The sequence below is a fragment of the Sprattus sprattus genome (assembly GCF_963457725.1).
Source record: "Sprattus sprattus genome assembly, chromosome: 6".
NCBI lineage: Eukaryota > Metazoa > Chordata > Actinopteri > Clupeiformes > Clupeidae > Sprattus > Sprattus sprattus.
In genome coordinates, this window is record NC_137925.1 from 29954260 (window position 1) to 29970874 (window position 16615).

Here is a 16615-nt window from a genome sequence, read left to right on the forward strand (position 1 = left end):
CGTTAGCTGCTTCCTTGATTCAGTGTGTATAGTCTTTGTAGTTGTTGCAGTGAAATGACAGCGAAAATATAACTTTTGAAGAGCTACAATAGCTAGCTGGCTAGCAAACTAGCTAGCTATCCAACTCAGCGGCTTTTCCTTTAAACTGGTGGAAAAAGCTAAAGTACCATAGATACTATCATAGATAGGATGGCATTTGCCCAAAAATAGATACGTGGATGGCGCCGCCCTGTGGCAATTTTCGTACATGTAGCCCATCGAGTCAACCTATTTATGTGGTTATAACAGCCATAGATAGCACCACTTGTGCTAAGCTAGCTGCGCTAACACAAACGGCAATGCTAGAGCAGAGCCACTTTTGCAGCATTATCGTGTGTGAGGTTAAGTACTTCCGCTGGGTCATTGTGGCGCTTTTCGAAGTTGTGTTTTACTTCTAGAGTTCTCGTCACTATTTAAGGTCTCAGGCTACTCAATACTCAAATGACTATGCTACGTAGATGGAAAAGCTGTTTATTGATGTAAAAATACCATCGCGTAAACTTGCGAAAGCCGCACGACAGCGGCCAAGAGGAAGCAGTAATCAACCATCTTTCTTCTGCCAGCAATAACAAGAAAGAGAGGATCCAAGTGGAGCTGCAGTTTTCAATTTATTGTCTCTTTCTTGCTGAATCTGGATTGGACTGAACATTTGGAATTCCGTATCACAAGGCCAGAGAATACAAAGCGTCCACCATCAACTCGCGCGGGGGTTTAGAATTAGTAGGCTGGCTATTTGATTTGTATTTCTTTTTTTCATGTTTCCAACAGGTTTACCTTCCCCTAATCCCCCACCGCCAACCCAAGAGGCTAGACCGGCAGCTTCTGATGTTAATAGCGATAGTAGCCTTACGTCTTCTAAGAAGAGAAAAATAAATAGCTCTGAGAAAGAAGACATCGATTCAATATCTTCATCTCCAAAAGCCATTTGCAATTCTTCTTCGTCCTGTTCTTCCACCTCCCAGCATATTCAAAAGAAGTTAAGGTTCGAAGATCCAGCTGAAATCATTGGACTGGATGTGAAAATGGCTGAAGAGTCTTCACCGACTGCATCGTGTTCTAGTAAAACTAAAAATGTGTTTTTGGCTGGAGGTGTTGGGCATCACGCAAACGGATTGACGAAATCCACCGGATCCACCACCTTTTCTAACAGCAAACCGGGAGCCGCAAAGAAACTAGTCATCAAGAACTTCAAAGGTACGTCAACTTGTCACATCGTAGCTAAGTCGCCTGTCAGGTGTCCATGGGTCAAGTTTAACACTGATGCACACCAAAAGAAAAGTCTTAATTATGGTGGGTTTTAAATTTGCTTTGCAAGTATGTACCTGCGAAGGACATACACATATGAACCCAGCTAGCATTTGACACAGTAGTGCCTGTGCCTAGCCCAATAGTGAATGGACTAGAAGGCGTCTACTGATTTCTCCCTTGTATAACTTTATCTAGCATAGGCCTTAATTGGGAATGCAGACTTTTTGAGAAGAATGTTCTCCATTAATGTATCAATAGTCAATTTGATCTGTTTGGTCCTGGGGACCTGGTGGTTATGGGTACAGTGCCTTTGAACAGTTGTACTTTTGATCAGTTTACTTTTCAGCACTCTTTTGGTTACGGCATGGGGATTCTCCAGTCCAAGTTCAGTCATTTGGTTATGGCATGGGGATTCTCCAGTTGAAGTAGCTGGACTAGTGTACAGTCTGGTTAAATCAACCTGAATACCGAATTGACTGATCATACTAAGAAAGCAGAAAAACCTCTTTGGCAACTGGTACTTAACATGTTTGATGATGAATTTGAACTATATCCAACACAGTAAAGTAAAGTAAGGCAGTACATGTTCTCATTATCTCTATGCACAGGGCAACAGATGGCACAAATACATGACAAAGGGATTGTTTAAGGGCCCACTTTCAGTTTACCTACCCTCTTGTTTTGAGCTGTTATTAATTTCTTAACATTCTGATAACAGGTAGCTACTAAAACAGTTTTCTAAATAATGTTGTGAGAGTTTATGCTCATATATGTCAATCAATGCACCATTACAGAAAAGCCCAAGTTACCAGAGAACTACACGCAGGAAACCTGGCAGAAGTTGAAGGAGGCAGTGGAGGCCATTCAGAACAGCACTTCGATAAAGTACAATCTGGAAGAGCTCTACCAGGTAGGGTCATGGAATGGACTCCAGCTCTCTGCCTTTTGTTCATTCAGCAAATATGTGTGTTCACGTGTTTTAAGAAAAATTGTCCTAATTTCAAAAAATGTTTCTCCTGGTTTTAGGCAGTTGAAAATCTTTGCTCCCATAAAATATCTTCCAAGCTCTACAAACAGCTTAGGGCTGTGTGTGAAGATCACATCAAAGCGCAGATTGACCAATTCAGAGAATATCCTTTTGAGTTGTGTGTATAGCTTTTTGGGGTGTATGTTTATTCAAGTAGTTGGTTTGTTTGAACCCGTCAGTGGGTACACGGTAAAGAATTGGAATGGTCTTGTGATGGTGAGCACTACACATTTATATTTTAAAATTGCGATCGTAGTGACATCTGCTGTCAAACTGATTTAAAGAGCTGTATGTCTTGAAAGCAACTACATGTGTTCCCTTAACTTACTTTGCACGGATGCACTGGACAGTGTTCTCTTCCTGAAGAAGATTGATAAATGTTGGCAGGATCATTGCAGACAAATGGTAAGGGCAATAACTCTTCATCTTTAAATGCCTTAAATGTACCAGAAATTAAGCTCATGGTGTTCCCTTAAGTCCAGTCAAAAGCAGGACAACATACGATTTCTGCATGTAAGATTAATTCCTCTATTGTCTTCTCTTTAAACAGATCATGATTAGAAGTATATTTTTGTTTTTGGACCGCACATACGTTTTACAAAATTCAATGCTGCCATCAATTTGGTGAGTGTAAATTACGAATTTCTTTTTTGAAATGCCCATTGTGCAGCATGCTTCTAGGTGTTGTACAGCTCTGTGACATGTAGATGTCTTTCCTGGTGTTCACCATACTGCCCAGGGGCATTCCAGATTATTGCTGGCTAACTTTTTTGTATGGCCTTCAGGGACATGGGCTTGGAGCTGTTCCGGTTCCACATCATCAGCGATCTGAAGGTGCAGAGCAAGACTATCTCTGGGATCTTGCTGCTGATTGAGAGAGAGCGCAGTGGTGAGACGGTGGACCGCAGTCTGCTCCGGAGCCTCCTCAGCATGCTCTCAGACCTGCAGGTAGAAGCACCTGGGTCCTAACAGGCCCACCAGCACTCTGGCACAGCGGCTCTACATACTGCATTTGTGAAGGCCAAGGCTTGAAGTTGGAGTAGAGTTAGAATAGAGTTTAGAGGAGTTGGAGTAGAGTTCCCTTTAACACTGGGTGTCTTAAAAGGACCAATCCACTTGAATCATAGAATGATAGCTGATATGTTCACTTTCACAAAATGTTGCAACCCTTTCTCCTTCTCTTTTCCATACTTTCTTCCCACTGTTGAATGTATAACAGTTTTGAGGGCTTAAGGAATTTCTGATTGTGATTTCCTGTTTGACGGGTGCACTCTTGCCCATGGGGCTTCATGCCAGAGGTGAGATATGGCCTCACTGACACCGCCATTCCCTTCCTTTGATCAGATTTACCAGGACTCGTTTGAGCAGCGCTTCTTGGAGGAGACAAATCGCCTATATGCTACAGAAGGACAGAGGCTGATGCAGGAGAGAGAGGTACAAAAAACAAAAACAAGTTCTGTGTACAACCTAAGATAGACAGATGTCAGTGTTGTGTTTGTGTAGTAGAAAGTTGACTTACTGGTAGCTATCGCATAACCGCATGAAATACTTGGTTGGTGAAGCTCTGAAGTCCTTTCCCAGGTTCCTGAATACCTTCATCATGTCAACAAGCGTTTGGAAGAGGAGGCTGACAGGGTCATAACTTACCTGGACCAGAGCACACAGTAATATTTCTCTAATGCTCATCTCATCTCATTGATTTTCATCAAATCAGTTTAGATTTTATGGCCTATGGATTTCATCCTCTTCACCCTCTCCCAACAGAAAACCGCTGATTGCCTCCGTGGAGAAGCAGCTCCTGGGGGAGCATCTGACTGCCATCCTACAGAAAGGTGCTGATCTCCACTTTCCAAATAACTGTTGTTTTAATGTTGTAGATGGGTTAGAGAGTATGTACTCTGTGGAATTATCACTGGATGGCAAGATATTTTTAGTAATGTTTTGGCTTTGATTTTACTAACGCTCAGCATCATTTCTATGTCTGCCATTTACAATACCAAATTTGTACATAATTTGAGGATAGTTTAAGCCCAAGGTACACTTCTGCGGACAAGTTTTTTTGCATAATACTGACGTGCGCATCGGTGTGTCCCATGTATACTCGTTTATGTGCTGTTGTGGATATGGAGAGGCTGAGAGCGTGTGCACTACGACCTTATTGTACTAAGCACATGGGAACTTCTGCATGCTCAAGTTGTGCACTACAACCTTATTGTACTGAGCACATGGGAACTTCTGCATGTTCAAGTTGTGCACTACGACCTTATTGTACTGAGCACATGGGAAGTACTGCATGCTCGAGTTGTGTACTACGACCTTATTGTACTGAGCTCATGGGAAGTACTGCATGCTCGAGTTGTGCACATGCGCAGTCAAAATTTACATCATCCACACCGCGTGGAGACGTTACGCAGACCGTGTACGCAGAAAGCTCATCATTTTGGAAAAAAGCCTAAGTCACCAAATGAGTTTCACCTCTGCCCCTCATAGTCAGAGATTAGATAGAGGTGTGTTTCCATGAGAAATTTACATGATAATCTGCTAATCTATTTGATTGGTCTTTGGCCTGCAGCAAAGAGGTTTTTGCTAAGATGAGCTAACAACAACAGAGGCTCGGTGGAATGTTTTAGCATTCTCTCTACCAGACCACCATTCTATTTGAGTGCTTACCAGCGTGGTTGTTCCCCTGACACAGTGTTGATGATGTGGGAGATGAGAGAGGAGAGTGTCCCATAACTCATTGGGTGTTGTTGTAGGTTTGAATCTCCTGTGTTGATAATGTGGGGGATGTGAGAGGAGAGTGTCCCATAACTCATAACTCCTTGGGTGTTGCTGTAGGTTTGAATCTCTTGCTGGATGAGAACCGGATCCAGGACCTGTCCCTCCTCTACCAGCTCTTCAGTCGTGTACGAGGGGGCGTCCAGGCTCTTCTACACCACTGGATTGAGTACATCAAGGTAGGTTTTATTCAGCTGCAACACGGTGTATTAAATGCAGGTGCAGGAAAGAGTTATGCTATAAAGTGTGTAGGTAGCCGAAGAGTCCAAATTGTGTTCCTATGCATTCATTTTTAGGAAGTATTATATGCAACAACCCTGATTTGAACATGAGGCATTGAAAATGTTCTGCTATTATTAGGCCTTTGGAAGCACAATTGTTATCAACCCTGAGAAAGACAAGACCATGGTCCAGGAGCTGCTGGACTTCAAGGACAAGGTGGATTACATCATTGATGTGTGCTTCATGAAGAATGAGAAGTTTGTGAATGCAATGAAAGAGGCCTTTGAGACCTTCATCAACAAAAGGCCAAACAAACCTGCTGAGCTCATAGGTGAGTTGCCTTCAGTCCCACTTTAATTGGGTTTGAACGGCATGGTGTCAAATGGATCTGTTTAGTTGTGTCTAAGCAGCATGTATTTGTCATACCTGTAACATCCCATGGATCCTTTGTGTCCTTTAGCGAAGTATGTTGAATCCAAACTGAGCTTGTATTCTCATTCCTGTAACATCCGATGGATCCTTTGCGTCCTTTAGCGAAGTATGTTGACTCCAAACTGAGGGCGGGTAACAAGGAGGCCACTGATGAGGAGCTGGAGAAAATGCTGGACAAAATCATGATCATCTTCAGGTTTATCTATGGTGAGTGTCCACTCCTACATGTGAGTGTATTGACTAGAGGTGAAATCAGGATGTGTAAGTCTAGCATGTATTGAATACTGCCTTCCTTCTGTCATCCAGGCAAAGATGTTTTTGAGGCCTTTTACAAGAAGGACCTGGCCAAGAGGCTCCTGGTAGGGAAGAGTGCCTCTGTGGACGCAGAGAAGTCCATGCTGTCAAAACTGAAACATGGCAAGTACCCGTCACTTCTGAGGCGGTCAATAGGCTGTTGTTCACACTTCAGCATAAGCTGTTGTCTGCTCACTCTGAGGAGAACATGCTCTTGTCTGCTTTCAGAATGTGGGGCAGCCTTCACCAGCAAACTAGAAGGGATGTTCAAGGACATGGAACTATCAAAGGATATTATGGTGCAGTTCAAACAGGTAATGGTCATGTTTCTGTGAACCCAGCTTGTTCAGTGAAGCATAGTGCCTTTTATAACTGTTGTGGTTCATGCCTATTTTTGTTCCATTCTTTTCTGACATGTTTTCCCCCTGCAGTATATGCAGTGTCAGAACATCCCTGGAAACATTGAGCTGACGGTGAACATCCTCACCATGGGTTACTGGCCCACCTACGTCCCCATGGAGGTCCATCTGCCCGCAGAGGTGTGTACATGTTCTGGAATACTGAAACGGACCTGCACAGGTGCTGTGTGTTAATTATGCTCTGTCCTAAAGATGTGACCCATGTGTCTTGTGTCCAGATGGTTAAGCTGCAGGAGATCTTCAAGACCTTCTACCTGGGCAAGCACAGCGGCAGGAAGCTGCAGTGGCAGTCCACATTAGGCCACTGTGTGCTGAAGGCCGAGTTCAAGGAGGTGAAGACCACTGCTTGTTTGATTGATTGTTTGTTTGTTTTGATGTTGTCAGTGTGAATGGTCTCAGTGGAAGTGTTCCAACCCTCTTCTTGTGGACCATTCAGGGCAAGAAGGAGCTGCAGGTGTCGCTGTTTCAGACGCTAGTGCTGCTCATGTTCAACGAGGGAGAGGAGTTTTCCTTGGAGGACATTAAATTGGCAACAGGAATTGGTTTGTATTGGTTTCATAAAGACTTTGACATAAATAGATATTCCCCTTCAAATATATAGCTAAATGTACTTTGAAATATGATGCAGAGTAAAACGCTAGGTTACGTATGTAACCATGGTTCTATGAGTTTCGGATGACCGCCAGAGGCGGTGCTTTAAGCACTGGATGTCATTCACGTTTATGTGTAGTTCGAGTATTTGTATCAACAAAATCACCTGTGACCTGGGTGACGTATGCCTTCGCCCCTGTACTAAAGGCATGCTCCCCCAGGTCACGACCCTTGACAGACTGCCAAGCTCTGGCGGTCATCCGAAACTCATAGAACCATGGTTACATACGTAACCTAGCGTTCTATTTCGTTTCTACTGACCGCCAGAGGCGGTGCTTTAAGCACTGGATGACTAATACCAACCAAGTCACGAGGAAGTCTTACCTTACTCCCGCTGTAAGGAAGTAGGAAGAACACCAGCTGCCACTGGGTTATGAGGGACCACGTTAACCCTATAAAACCTCACAAATGTGTAGGTTGATGCCCATAACGCAGCTGTTCAGATATCTGAAGGGGGACACCTCTTAGGGCCGCCCGCGATGTACATACACTCCTAGTTGAGTGACCCCGGACCTGAGGGACCGGGAGACTACTGCTCCTATAGGCACAAATAATAGCGTCCACAATCCAACGTGATAGCCGTTGTTTGGATAAGCTGTGCCCTCTCCTCTGTCCAACATGACAGAGAAACAGTGAATCAGACTGGCGGAATCCAGTCATATCAATATAAGCCCTAAGTGCTCTCAATGGGCACAACAGGTAGGGCTCTGTCCCTGCTCGTCATCCTGAGCTGGGGCTCAAGGCAGCCAGCCTGAGCGGCTGGTTTCAGTAGGATGATAATTCGCCTTTGGAAGAAAGGCCGGATTCACCCACAATGTTATCCCTGGGCCTCCGGGGTTCCAATATAGACATTCTTGGCTTGGCTTTCGTTTAGCCGATGCCATGGCCAAGAGGAAAGCGGTCTTCATAGACCGTTATTTCAATCCCACCCCCTCTAGAGGTTCAAATGGGGACTGCCAGAGTGCCCTTAGGACTATAGGCAAGTCTCAAAAGGGCACTGAGCTTCGCCGAAGCGGCCTTAGTTGTTGAGAACCCATAAGGAAGCGGGTCGCCAGCATATGGGACCCAACTGTCACACCATCTGCGCTACTGTGTATGGCTGAGATGGTGGCTGCATATACTTTCATGGTGAAGGCTACAAGGCTGCCGGGATAGCACATCCACAGCCGTGTTCCGAATGCCTGTTAGATGCATTGCCCCCAGGCTCAGAAAGAGTAGATAGGCCCACAGCCACCGCTGTTGGGGCAGCCTCAAGGATTGTCTGGCCTTGTGCTACCCTGGTGGTTTATCTGGTAGACCATTGACGTGTTGTCTGCTCTTACCAGGACAGCTTTTCTACCACTACTGGAAGGAAATGTTTGAGCGTCAGCAGGACAACCTGCAGCTCCAATACATATATGTGGTGTTCCTACTGCCAAGGACTCCAGAGACCTCCGAAAGTCCTGCATTGTCATACAGCTCCCCCCTGCCATAGAGGCATCGGTGGCCACCGCTCCTCTGTAAGAAGGTATGGGCCCCAAGGGAACTCCCTGGGTGAGATTATGTCTCTTCCCTACACAGCCATAGCTTTGTAAGGCAACTGGAAGTGACTCTGACCAGCTTGTGCCTGTGATAAGTGGGGTGCAAGCCAAGATCGTTCAGCCGAATTTAAAGAGGCTGCAAAGACAGAAGGCACAAGGGAACCCCTACGTGGCCGCTATGAGCATACTCGGCAGTCTCAGAAAAGATCTTGAGGGCCAGAGCCCTCCTTTCCTGAAATGACTGATGATGCAGTAGGGACAGTGCCGCTGCTGCACATCTGGTGAAGACGTGGTGCCAGCGAGATCCCGAAAAGGGAGCACATAGAACTGGCAAGCTCTGCCCTCGAATGCAAAACAAAGAATCTGTCTGTTTCGAGGTGTGATAGGGACGTGGAAGTATGCATCCTTTAGGTCGATGGTTGTAAACCAATCTCCTTGCTTGGTACCTTGCAGCACATCCGCTGTATGCAGCATGTGGAATCTTAACCTTGAGATGTGTGTAACAGTCTCAAGTCTAGCCTTCTTTGGCATGATAAAATAAGCGGAGTAGAATTATGCCAGCCTGTCTAATGGCTTGATGGCGCCTTTCTTCAAAAGATCCCAGATCTCCTGACGTAGAGCCAGAGCCCTGCTTGGGTCTATGACTATGGTCATTTTGACCCCATGGCACCTCGGTGGTCGGGGTCCGAACCCTAGGGGGCCTCTGTCTGCCAGGAGCCTCACGGCTCAGACTGGCAACTGTTGTCTGGACTGTGTAACCTGTAGGCTGCACTCCAGAGCTTACTGCGCGACAGGACCAACATCTGTCCAGGAGTGACAGGAGGAAGAGACAATAGGGCTCTCCTGCCCGGCTCCAAGAGTGGAGACTGGGCCAACCGTATCTGGCGTTGGGTCTGGGTTAACTAGGACAACGCCTACCCAACTCCCTGGTCATGTAGGCAAACGCCTGCAGGGAGGTGTCACTCCGACTCTGCAGAGGAGTCATCCCCAGAAGTCTGCAATGTCTGGGACAGGGCTAGTACCAGGTGTGGCATTGAATATCCAAGACGTGCAATACGCGGTGCTGCGTAGTAGGATTTCACCATGTCAGGCCGGAGTGCTTAACCAGGTGTCCGCACCCGGGCAGCAACGGCTGGTTCAATATTGGGCATGCTAGCAAGGCCCTGGGCAGATGCATCTTGCATTATGGCTAGGGCTCTAGTCTCCTGGGAGATGAGAGAACCGTCTGGGATCTGCCCAGCATCTCTGCCGCTCCTCGATATATGGGGGCGAGGGCGGAACATTAAAAGCCGAAGATGGAGATGCCTTTTTTTAAAGGCACTCTGAGGAGAGGACTGTATGGGTATAATATCCAACCCTAGACGTGTCATTGCCATCTTAAATGTGGGTCTAACTGATGTTTTGGCTCCTTTCGGAGCCCTTCAGTGTAGTGTCTCTCGTACCCAGGGAACTGGGATGAGAGTAATAGAGGCCTCTCTGAAGCCCTGGTGGAGAGAATATCCTCCTTGAGGATCTCAAAGCTGGTGACCGTTGTAGAGGGAGCACCTCCGAAGGAGACTGTAAAGCCGCTGTAGTGAAAGCACTAGCACGGTGTGCAGCAGGTTGTTGTAGCTTTAGAAGCAGAGTCTTATTTCTGCGAACTCCTAAGTCGAAGTGTCTACCTTCTGGGCAAGCGGATACCCTTTCCTGCATTTGCCCCTACCAGAGGCTTCCCGGGAATCAGGCCTCTGGCGTTTGCATTGCTTAGGAGACCTAGCGCCGGAGGCGGTTCTGGCTCGTCCTCTGGCCCAAGAGGGGCCTGGCAACAGTGCATATAATGAACATGTTGCAATATCTATACATAGATGTATTTATTTATCTATATATATATATATATATATATATATATATATATATATATATACACACAGTATATGAGTGATATTTTACCAGCAACCTTAGCGAATAACACCAGGCCCTGTTCAGATAGGCTACTGTTTAAGTGTGAACCCACTCCTCTACAGCCAGCTGAACCAAATAACAAGTCCGAGCGGACAACAAGATGCGTCAACTCAACTCTGCCACCTTGTGGACACAGGAGGGAATTACAATTGAAAGAATGCGTTTCAGACAGACCGACCGACAGACGGACGGACATACCCTCTTATAGAGATGCCGGACACATCTAATAAATGCTAAACAACTGAGGTTTGCAGTCTAATATGGACCAAGCCTCAATATTAACCAAGCGCATTACACCTGATCGCGGCAATGATTCCTCTTACGTTACGTAAGGTAGGCTTCCATTTAAAAGCGGACCCAACGGTTAACAATTACCAAATTTGGATGCTTTAGAACTGAAAATGCGGGCATAGCCCATTCAGTCCCTGATCAGTGGGTAAACGTAGCCTGCTTATAGTGTTTAACACAAAGCCGATTGGCGTAAATCATATAGCCTACTGCTTTAGAGCGAACCCACTCTACAGTCATCTGAACCAAATAATAAATGCTGAACAACTGAAGTTTGCGGGGCGGAGAACAATCACCCACTCAAACTAGGCAGTTTATTATGGACCCAGCCTCAATATTTACCACGCAAATTAAACTTGATCGCGGCAATGATTCCTCCTACGTTATGTAAGGTAGGCTTCCATGTAAGAGCGGACACACTCGTTAATAGTTATCCAAATTAGATGCTTTTAGAGCTGAAATTGTGGGCGTAACCCGTCAGTCACCAAACAGTAGGTAGACGTAGCCTGCTTATAGCATTTACCACACGCCAACAGGAGTAAAAACCCTGTCCTGTTTAAGAGCGGACACACGCTTTTAACACCATAGCTAACAGTTCCGCAAACATAGAACTGACATTTCGGGGCGTAGTACGAAGCTTTAACAGTTACCCAAACAGTAGGTAGCGACAGGAGTAAATCCTGTTCGTTTAGCCTACTTAATTGAATGCTTATGGCGAGAACGCCGCTTGCATCTTCATCATAACAACGGTACAAAACCAACTATGCGAGGATTTCCATCTCGCTTAACAAGTAGTTTTAATTATCAGCTATAAGGCGAGACACACCTTCTGATAGTGTGACACAATCAGCTATAAGGCGAGAAACCCCTTCTGATAGCGTGACACGAAGCCGACAGGGGCAGGTAGGCTAGAACGCCGCCTGCATCTTCAAAACAACAACGGTACAAACCAAACTATGCGAGGGCTCCAGCTCGCTAACAAGTAGTTTTAATTATCAGCTATAAGGGGAGAAACACCTGTAGCCTGCAGATAGTGTGACACGAAGCCGACAGGGGCCGATCAAGGGTTTCCATCTCGCTTAACAAGTGGTTTTAATTATCAGTCGTGAGGCGATAACACCTATACTGACTGCCATATCTCATCGTGACCGATAATCATAGGGAACTATTATGCGAGGAACTCACTCGTGCAACAAGTGGGTTTAATTATCAGTTGTAAGGCAAGAAACACCTAAAAACTGCTGATACCCATGCCTCTTTACTCATTAGGCTCCTACAGCGTGAGCACGATAAACGGCATAATAGGCTGTAGCATAACTCGCTTAACAAGTGGGTTCAACTATCGGTTCGTAAAACGAGAAACACACTTCCGATAGGCCACTGCCTCAAACCATTACCCGAGCGTGACTACCATAGACATCCTATATGATGTCTATGGTGACTACTACACACGGTAAAAACAATAGAAGAGGCAACTCACCTTTTTTCCGGATTATCCGTCTTTCCGGATTATCCGCGAGTGGGTTTAACTACCAGTTTTAAGGCTAGAAACACCTGTACTGTAGCCCACTGCAAATGTTGATTTTTGATGCTAATCGTAGTCTTAAGAGGGCGAGAATTCGCAGCTCTACCCGAAGGTTGCAAGACTACCAACGATTAGCATGATTACACTCACCTGTGGAGTGAACATACTCACCTACTCACCTGACGCGAGAAGAATTAAGGGTCGTGACCTGGGGGAGCATGCCTTTAATACAGGGGCGAAGGCATACGTCACCCAGGTCACAGGTGATTTTGTTGATACAAATACTCGAACTACACGTAAACGTGAATGACATCCAGTGCTTAAAGCACCGCCTCTGGCGGTCAGTAGAAACGAAATAGAACAAAAAATATAGCTCTAGGTTTCAAATTATGAATATCCCATTATATGGTTGAAACTGTGTTCCTATTAACGTGTGTGTGTGTGTGTGTGTGTGTGTGTGTGTGTGTGTGTGTGTGTGTGTGTGCAGAGGACAGTGAGCTCAGGCGGACCCTGCAGTCCCTGGCTTGTGGGAAGGCCCGTGTGCTCACCAAACTCCCCAAGAGCAAAGATGTGGAAGATGGTGACAAATTCTCCTGCAATGATGACTTCAGACACAAGCTGTTCAGGATCAAGATCAACCAGATCCAAATGAAGGAGACGGTAGGTTACCCCCTCCTCTCCCACACACACTCCTGCCTGGCACTGAACCACACGGTCACTGTTGAGCTCATGGCGGAAAACATGTGTTTCCCCTAGGTGGAGGAACAAGCCAGCACTACAGAGAGGGTCTTCCAAGACCGGCAGTACCAAATTGACGCAGCCATCGTTCGCATCATGAAGATGAGGAAGACTCTGAGCCATAACCTTTTGGTGTCGGAGGTCTATAATCAACTCAAGTTCCCAGTGAAGGTGAGCACACGCACACAGACACACACACACACACACACACACACACACACACACACACACACACACACACACACGTCAGTGCTTCATAGGTCAGAGCCACCATGCTTAGACCATCTTGAACAGAGCTCAGGCCGTTGACGCCTCAAACTTTTCAGTTCCTCTCGTCTCCATGGTCGACATCAGCCTCTTTATATCTGGGTTGATCCATCCATGATGTCTATTGGGGGGACATGAGCGTTTTTTTCTCTCTCTAACAATCTCCGTAACCTCTTCTGCTTCTACTCTCTTTTTACATGTATGTATGTATTTATTTATTTATTTATATAATCTACATACTCAAGTGTCTGTGTCTGTCAGTGCCCAACAGGCATCTGTCCAGCTCTTATGTTCTGTCAGTGTCTTCATAGCCTCCAATTAACTGCAGTTTGGACCCACACAGTAACGTAGCAAATGTTTCCACTAATCACAGACATTGATTGTCCTTGTTCACTGAGATCAAGACTTTCTTTAGTGTTTATGAACATAGCCATTATTTTGCTATAATGTGTATGGAAACTAGAAGATGCCTTCAGTTGTGAGATATGTTAGCCTTCTGAAACAATGCATACTGAATGTTTGGTTCTTCTGGTGTTGGTAGATACAGTATTCGCCCCATCTCGTTTTGCCTGTGGCAAGGGCTGATTTCCTTAGAAAAGCGAGTATTCTTTGTTCTGTGTTTTCATCATTTTTAAAACGTTTTTGACAGACTGTTGCGACCAAATTCATTTCATAAATGACAAAAAACATCAGTTTGAGTCACAGCTCCAATTTATTGTGAAAGTGAAATTGTCTGTGATCTTTACCTATCTATCAAACTAACTAACTAACCATCTAAATACATACTACGTCTTCCTTTGTGAAGCTGAGCAGCCTTAAATATTAATATAGGTAATCTGGGATTGTCCTCCGTGATGAAATGCTTTCAGCTTGCCTTATTGGTGGTAATTATCCTCGGCCACTGGCATGCAACCGTGCAATTTGTGCTGCTGAGTGAGGTGATGTGATGTATGCTCAAGTTCAAGTTTATTATCATGTATCACGCTTCCAGTGTCTATGTACAACAGGGGTGCTTGTATGGTCTGTACTGTATAGTTAGTGTGCTGCATTGACCGTGAACACATGGACAGACTGTGAGGTTTTTCTTCTCTCCTTCAGCCTGCTGATTTAAAGAAGAGAATAGAATCGCTCATCGACAGGGACTACATGGAACGAGACAAGGAGAATCCCAACCAGTACAACTACGTCGCCTAGAAAGTGAAGAGGGGGGGAAGAGGAAAGTAGAGAGTGAAAGAAAAAGTGAAAGGCAGTCAACTTCTCAGAACACTTGGTCTGAAACCCTTTGCTCCAGTTGATGTTCCCATATGCCCCGTTTAACACAGCAGCCGACAGCTGAATGGATATTGCTCCACAGGGTTTTCTGGTGTGTGTGTGTTTGTTCCTGTGGACTGCATGCCCATTGAAAGAGAATATTGCTCATACTCCGAGTGGGATTTGGACTTTCTGGGACAGGAAAAGGAAATTCATCATGATTGGATATCCCTTTTTTTCCTATGGAGCAGACACGTTTCTTTTGGACCTCTGTTCTGTTCTGTGTCCCATATGTTCATGGCATTCTGTTCTGAAGTCTTTATTTTTTTCTCTCTTTATCTTCACTGTGTATCCCATGCAAGTGTTGTCACCAACATGTACCGTTCTTCTCTGCTTAAGGACAGAGATGACTTATGAGATGAGACTCGTGTTTGTTCAGTGTTGTTTTAAAGACTAATGTAGAAACATTGACTATAGACTTTCATTTGACTTGGTCTGATTTGGTTTGTGGCAAGTCTGTTTGGAACTGCAGCAAAGTTGGCAAATTCTGAGTTGCACAGCTGTCCGTCTTTGTCTATGTAGAAGCTTTTCATTGGTGTCAATCAGGCAGGTGTTTAATGGTAGGGCATGGTGGAGCCCAGAAAAGAAAGAGACGACAGTATGTGCCAAAAAAAAAAGAGAGAGCACTTGTTTTGTTATAGGGTTGGTCGCTGCTATACACTTTTTCTTTTCTGCCTGTATGCATTTAGTTTTCCATTTTAAAAGTTGCCCTTCATATTTTTTGTTTGTTATTTTTGTACATATGCATAGATACATACATACATACACTTTTACAAACACACACACACACACACACACACAAACGCAGAAATAATAAAGTACTAAATTTGAAAGATTTCCATGTGCATCTCAGCTGTACCCAATGCTGGGGGTATTTAGGAATGCCGTGATAAAAAAAGCAAAACAGAAAAAAAAGCTGTTGCTCCACTCACTCTGGTTCCATGTGTATTTTTGTGTCTATCCATTCCCTGAAATATCAGTAGCGAGCCTCCTAACCCCACTCATTACTGGGTTAGCACAGAGGTCAGATCATGGTGTTTTTGAGAAATCATGCTTAAGAGGACTGCAGGTCCATCTATAACTAACATATTCTGTCTTTTTACTCCTGATGAAAGTTACTAAATGTTTCCTTGTACATTTTTGCCCACATTCATGCTTATAATTGGAGAATCTGGAAGTGTTCTGCATACCACTCAATGCTGTCCCCACCATCTCTAGGGGATTTTTCTGACCAGTTTTGTTTGATTTTGAAGTCCCCCCCCCTCTGTTCTGATAAACATCTTGAACAATGTTGCAGATCTCTGCGAAGAAAACACAATGTGGCACGTAGTCTTGTTCTTTAGTCCAGAAAAGTGCCAAAACCTTTTGAAAAATGGCCATGGAACAGATATATGACCTCACCATATGTCTACCATGTCTAGCGAGGATGATGTGTTCTGAGATAAGATGATCGATGATGAAGTATGTGCTGTTGGTAAGTTTGAAGACCATTTGAGCATAGGTTTGACCTCCCTCATCCAGAACACAAATAAAAGCTTGGTTTGGACCTCCACACCGGGTCTCTTAATGCCTCTTTAAAGTATCTGGAAACCTGGCATGTTGGAAGTGGAAGAACTCTTGTATCAAAAGAGAACATTGGGTAAAAGGTTTCTATTACAGTCTGTAAATAGGTGTTTCCTCTTTGAAACGTTCAAAGAGATCTCTTGCTGGTTGATTGAGTGTTTGGGTATGTTGTGTGTAACATTCAATAAAAAAGACTTGTTTAACAAGTTTGTAGTACTGTGGTTTACTTATATTACCTCACTTTATCTTTCATGTTTAAGATAAAGGTACATTATAAATATGAATGTTATTAATATGGTCCATTTCTCTGGTGGAGTCATTAGTTACTATTATTACTATTATATAATTCCAG

General features: G+C 44.7%; 1 protein-coding gene across 1 annotated transcript; it reads left to right on the plus strand.

The window, feature by feature from the left end:
* The first annotated feature begins 386 nt into the window (after nt 1–386).
* Nucleotides 387–16457, plus strand: cul4b (cullin 4B). The gene is made up of 20 exons (XM_080840443.1): nt 387–1233; nt 2082–2197; nt 2314–2417; nt 2650–2719; nt 2865–2938; nt 3100–3262; nt 3659–3748; nt 3896–3978; nt 4079–4146; nt 5153–5271; nt 5453–5645; nt 5849–5953; nt 6053–6163; nt 6269–6354; nt 6472–6579; nt 6678–6791; nt 6896–7001; nt 12872–13044; nt 13141–13293; nt 14488–16457. Exons 1-20 carry the CDS (start codon nt 795–797, stop codon nt 14581–14583), a joined length of 2571 nt encoding a protein of 856 aa, XP_080696569.1. The 5' UTR covers nt 387–794; the 3' UTR covers nt 14584–16457.
* The last annotated feature ends 158 nt before the right edge of the window (nt 16458–16615 follow it).

Coding starts and splice junctions, on each gene's coding strand:
- cul4b (XM_080840443.1), top strand. CDS start 795: ATGTTTCCAACAGGTTTACCTTCCCCTAATCCCCCACCGCCAACCCAA. Junction 3,749..3,895: donor GGCTGATGCAGGAGAGAGAG/GTACAAAAAACA, acceptor GTCCTTTCCCAG/GTTCCTGAATACCTTCATCA. Junction 5,954..6,052: donor CATCTTCAGGTTTATCTATG/GTGAGTGTCCAC, acceptor TCTGTCATCCAG/GCAAAGATGTTTTTGAGGCC.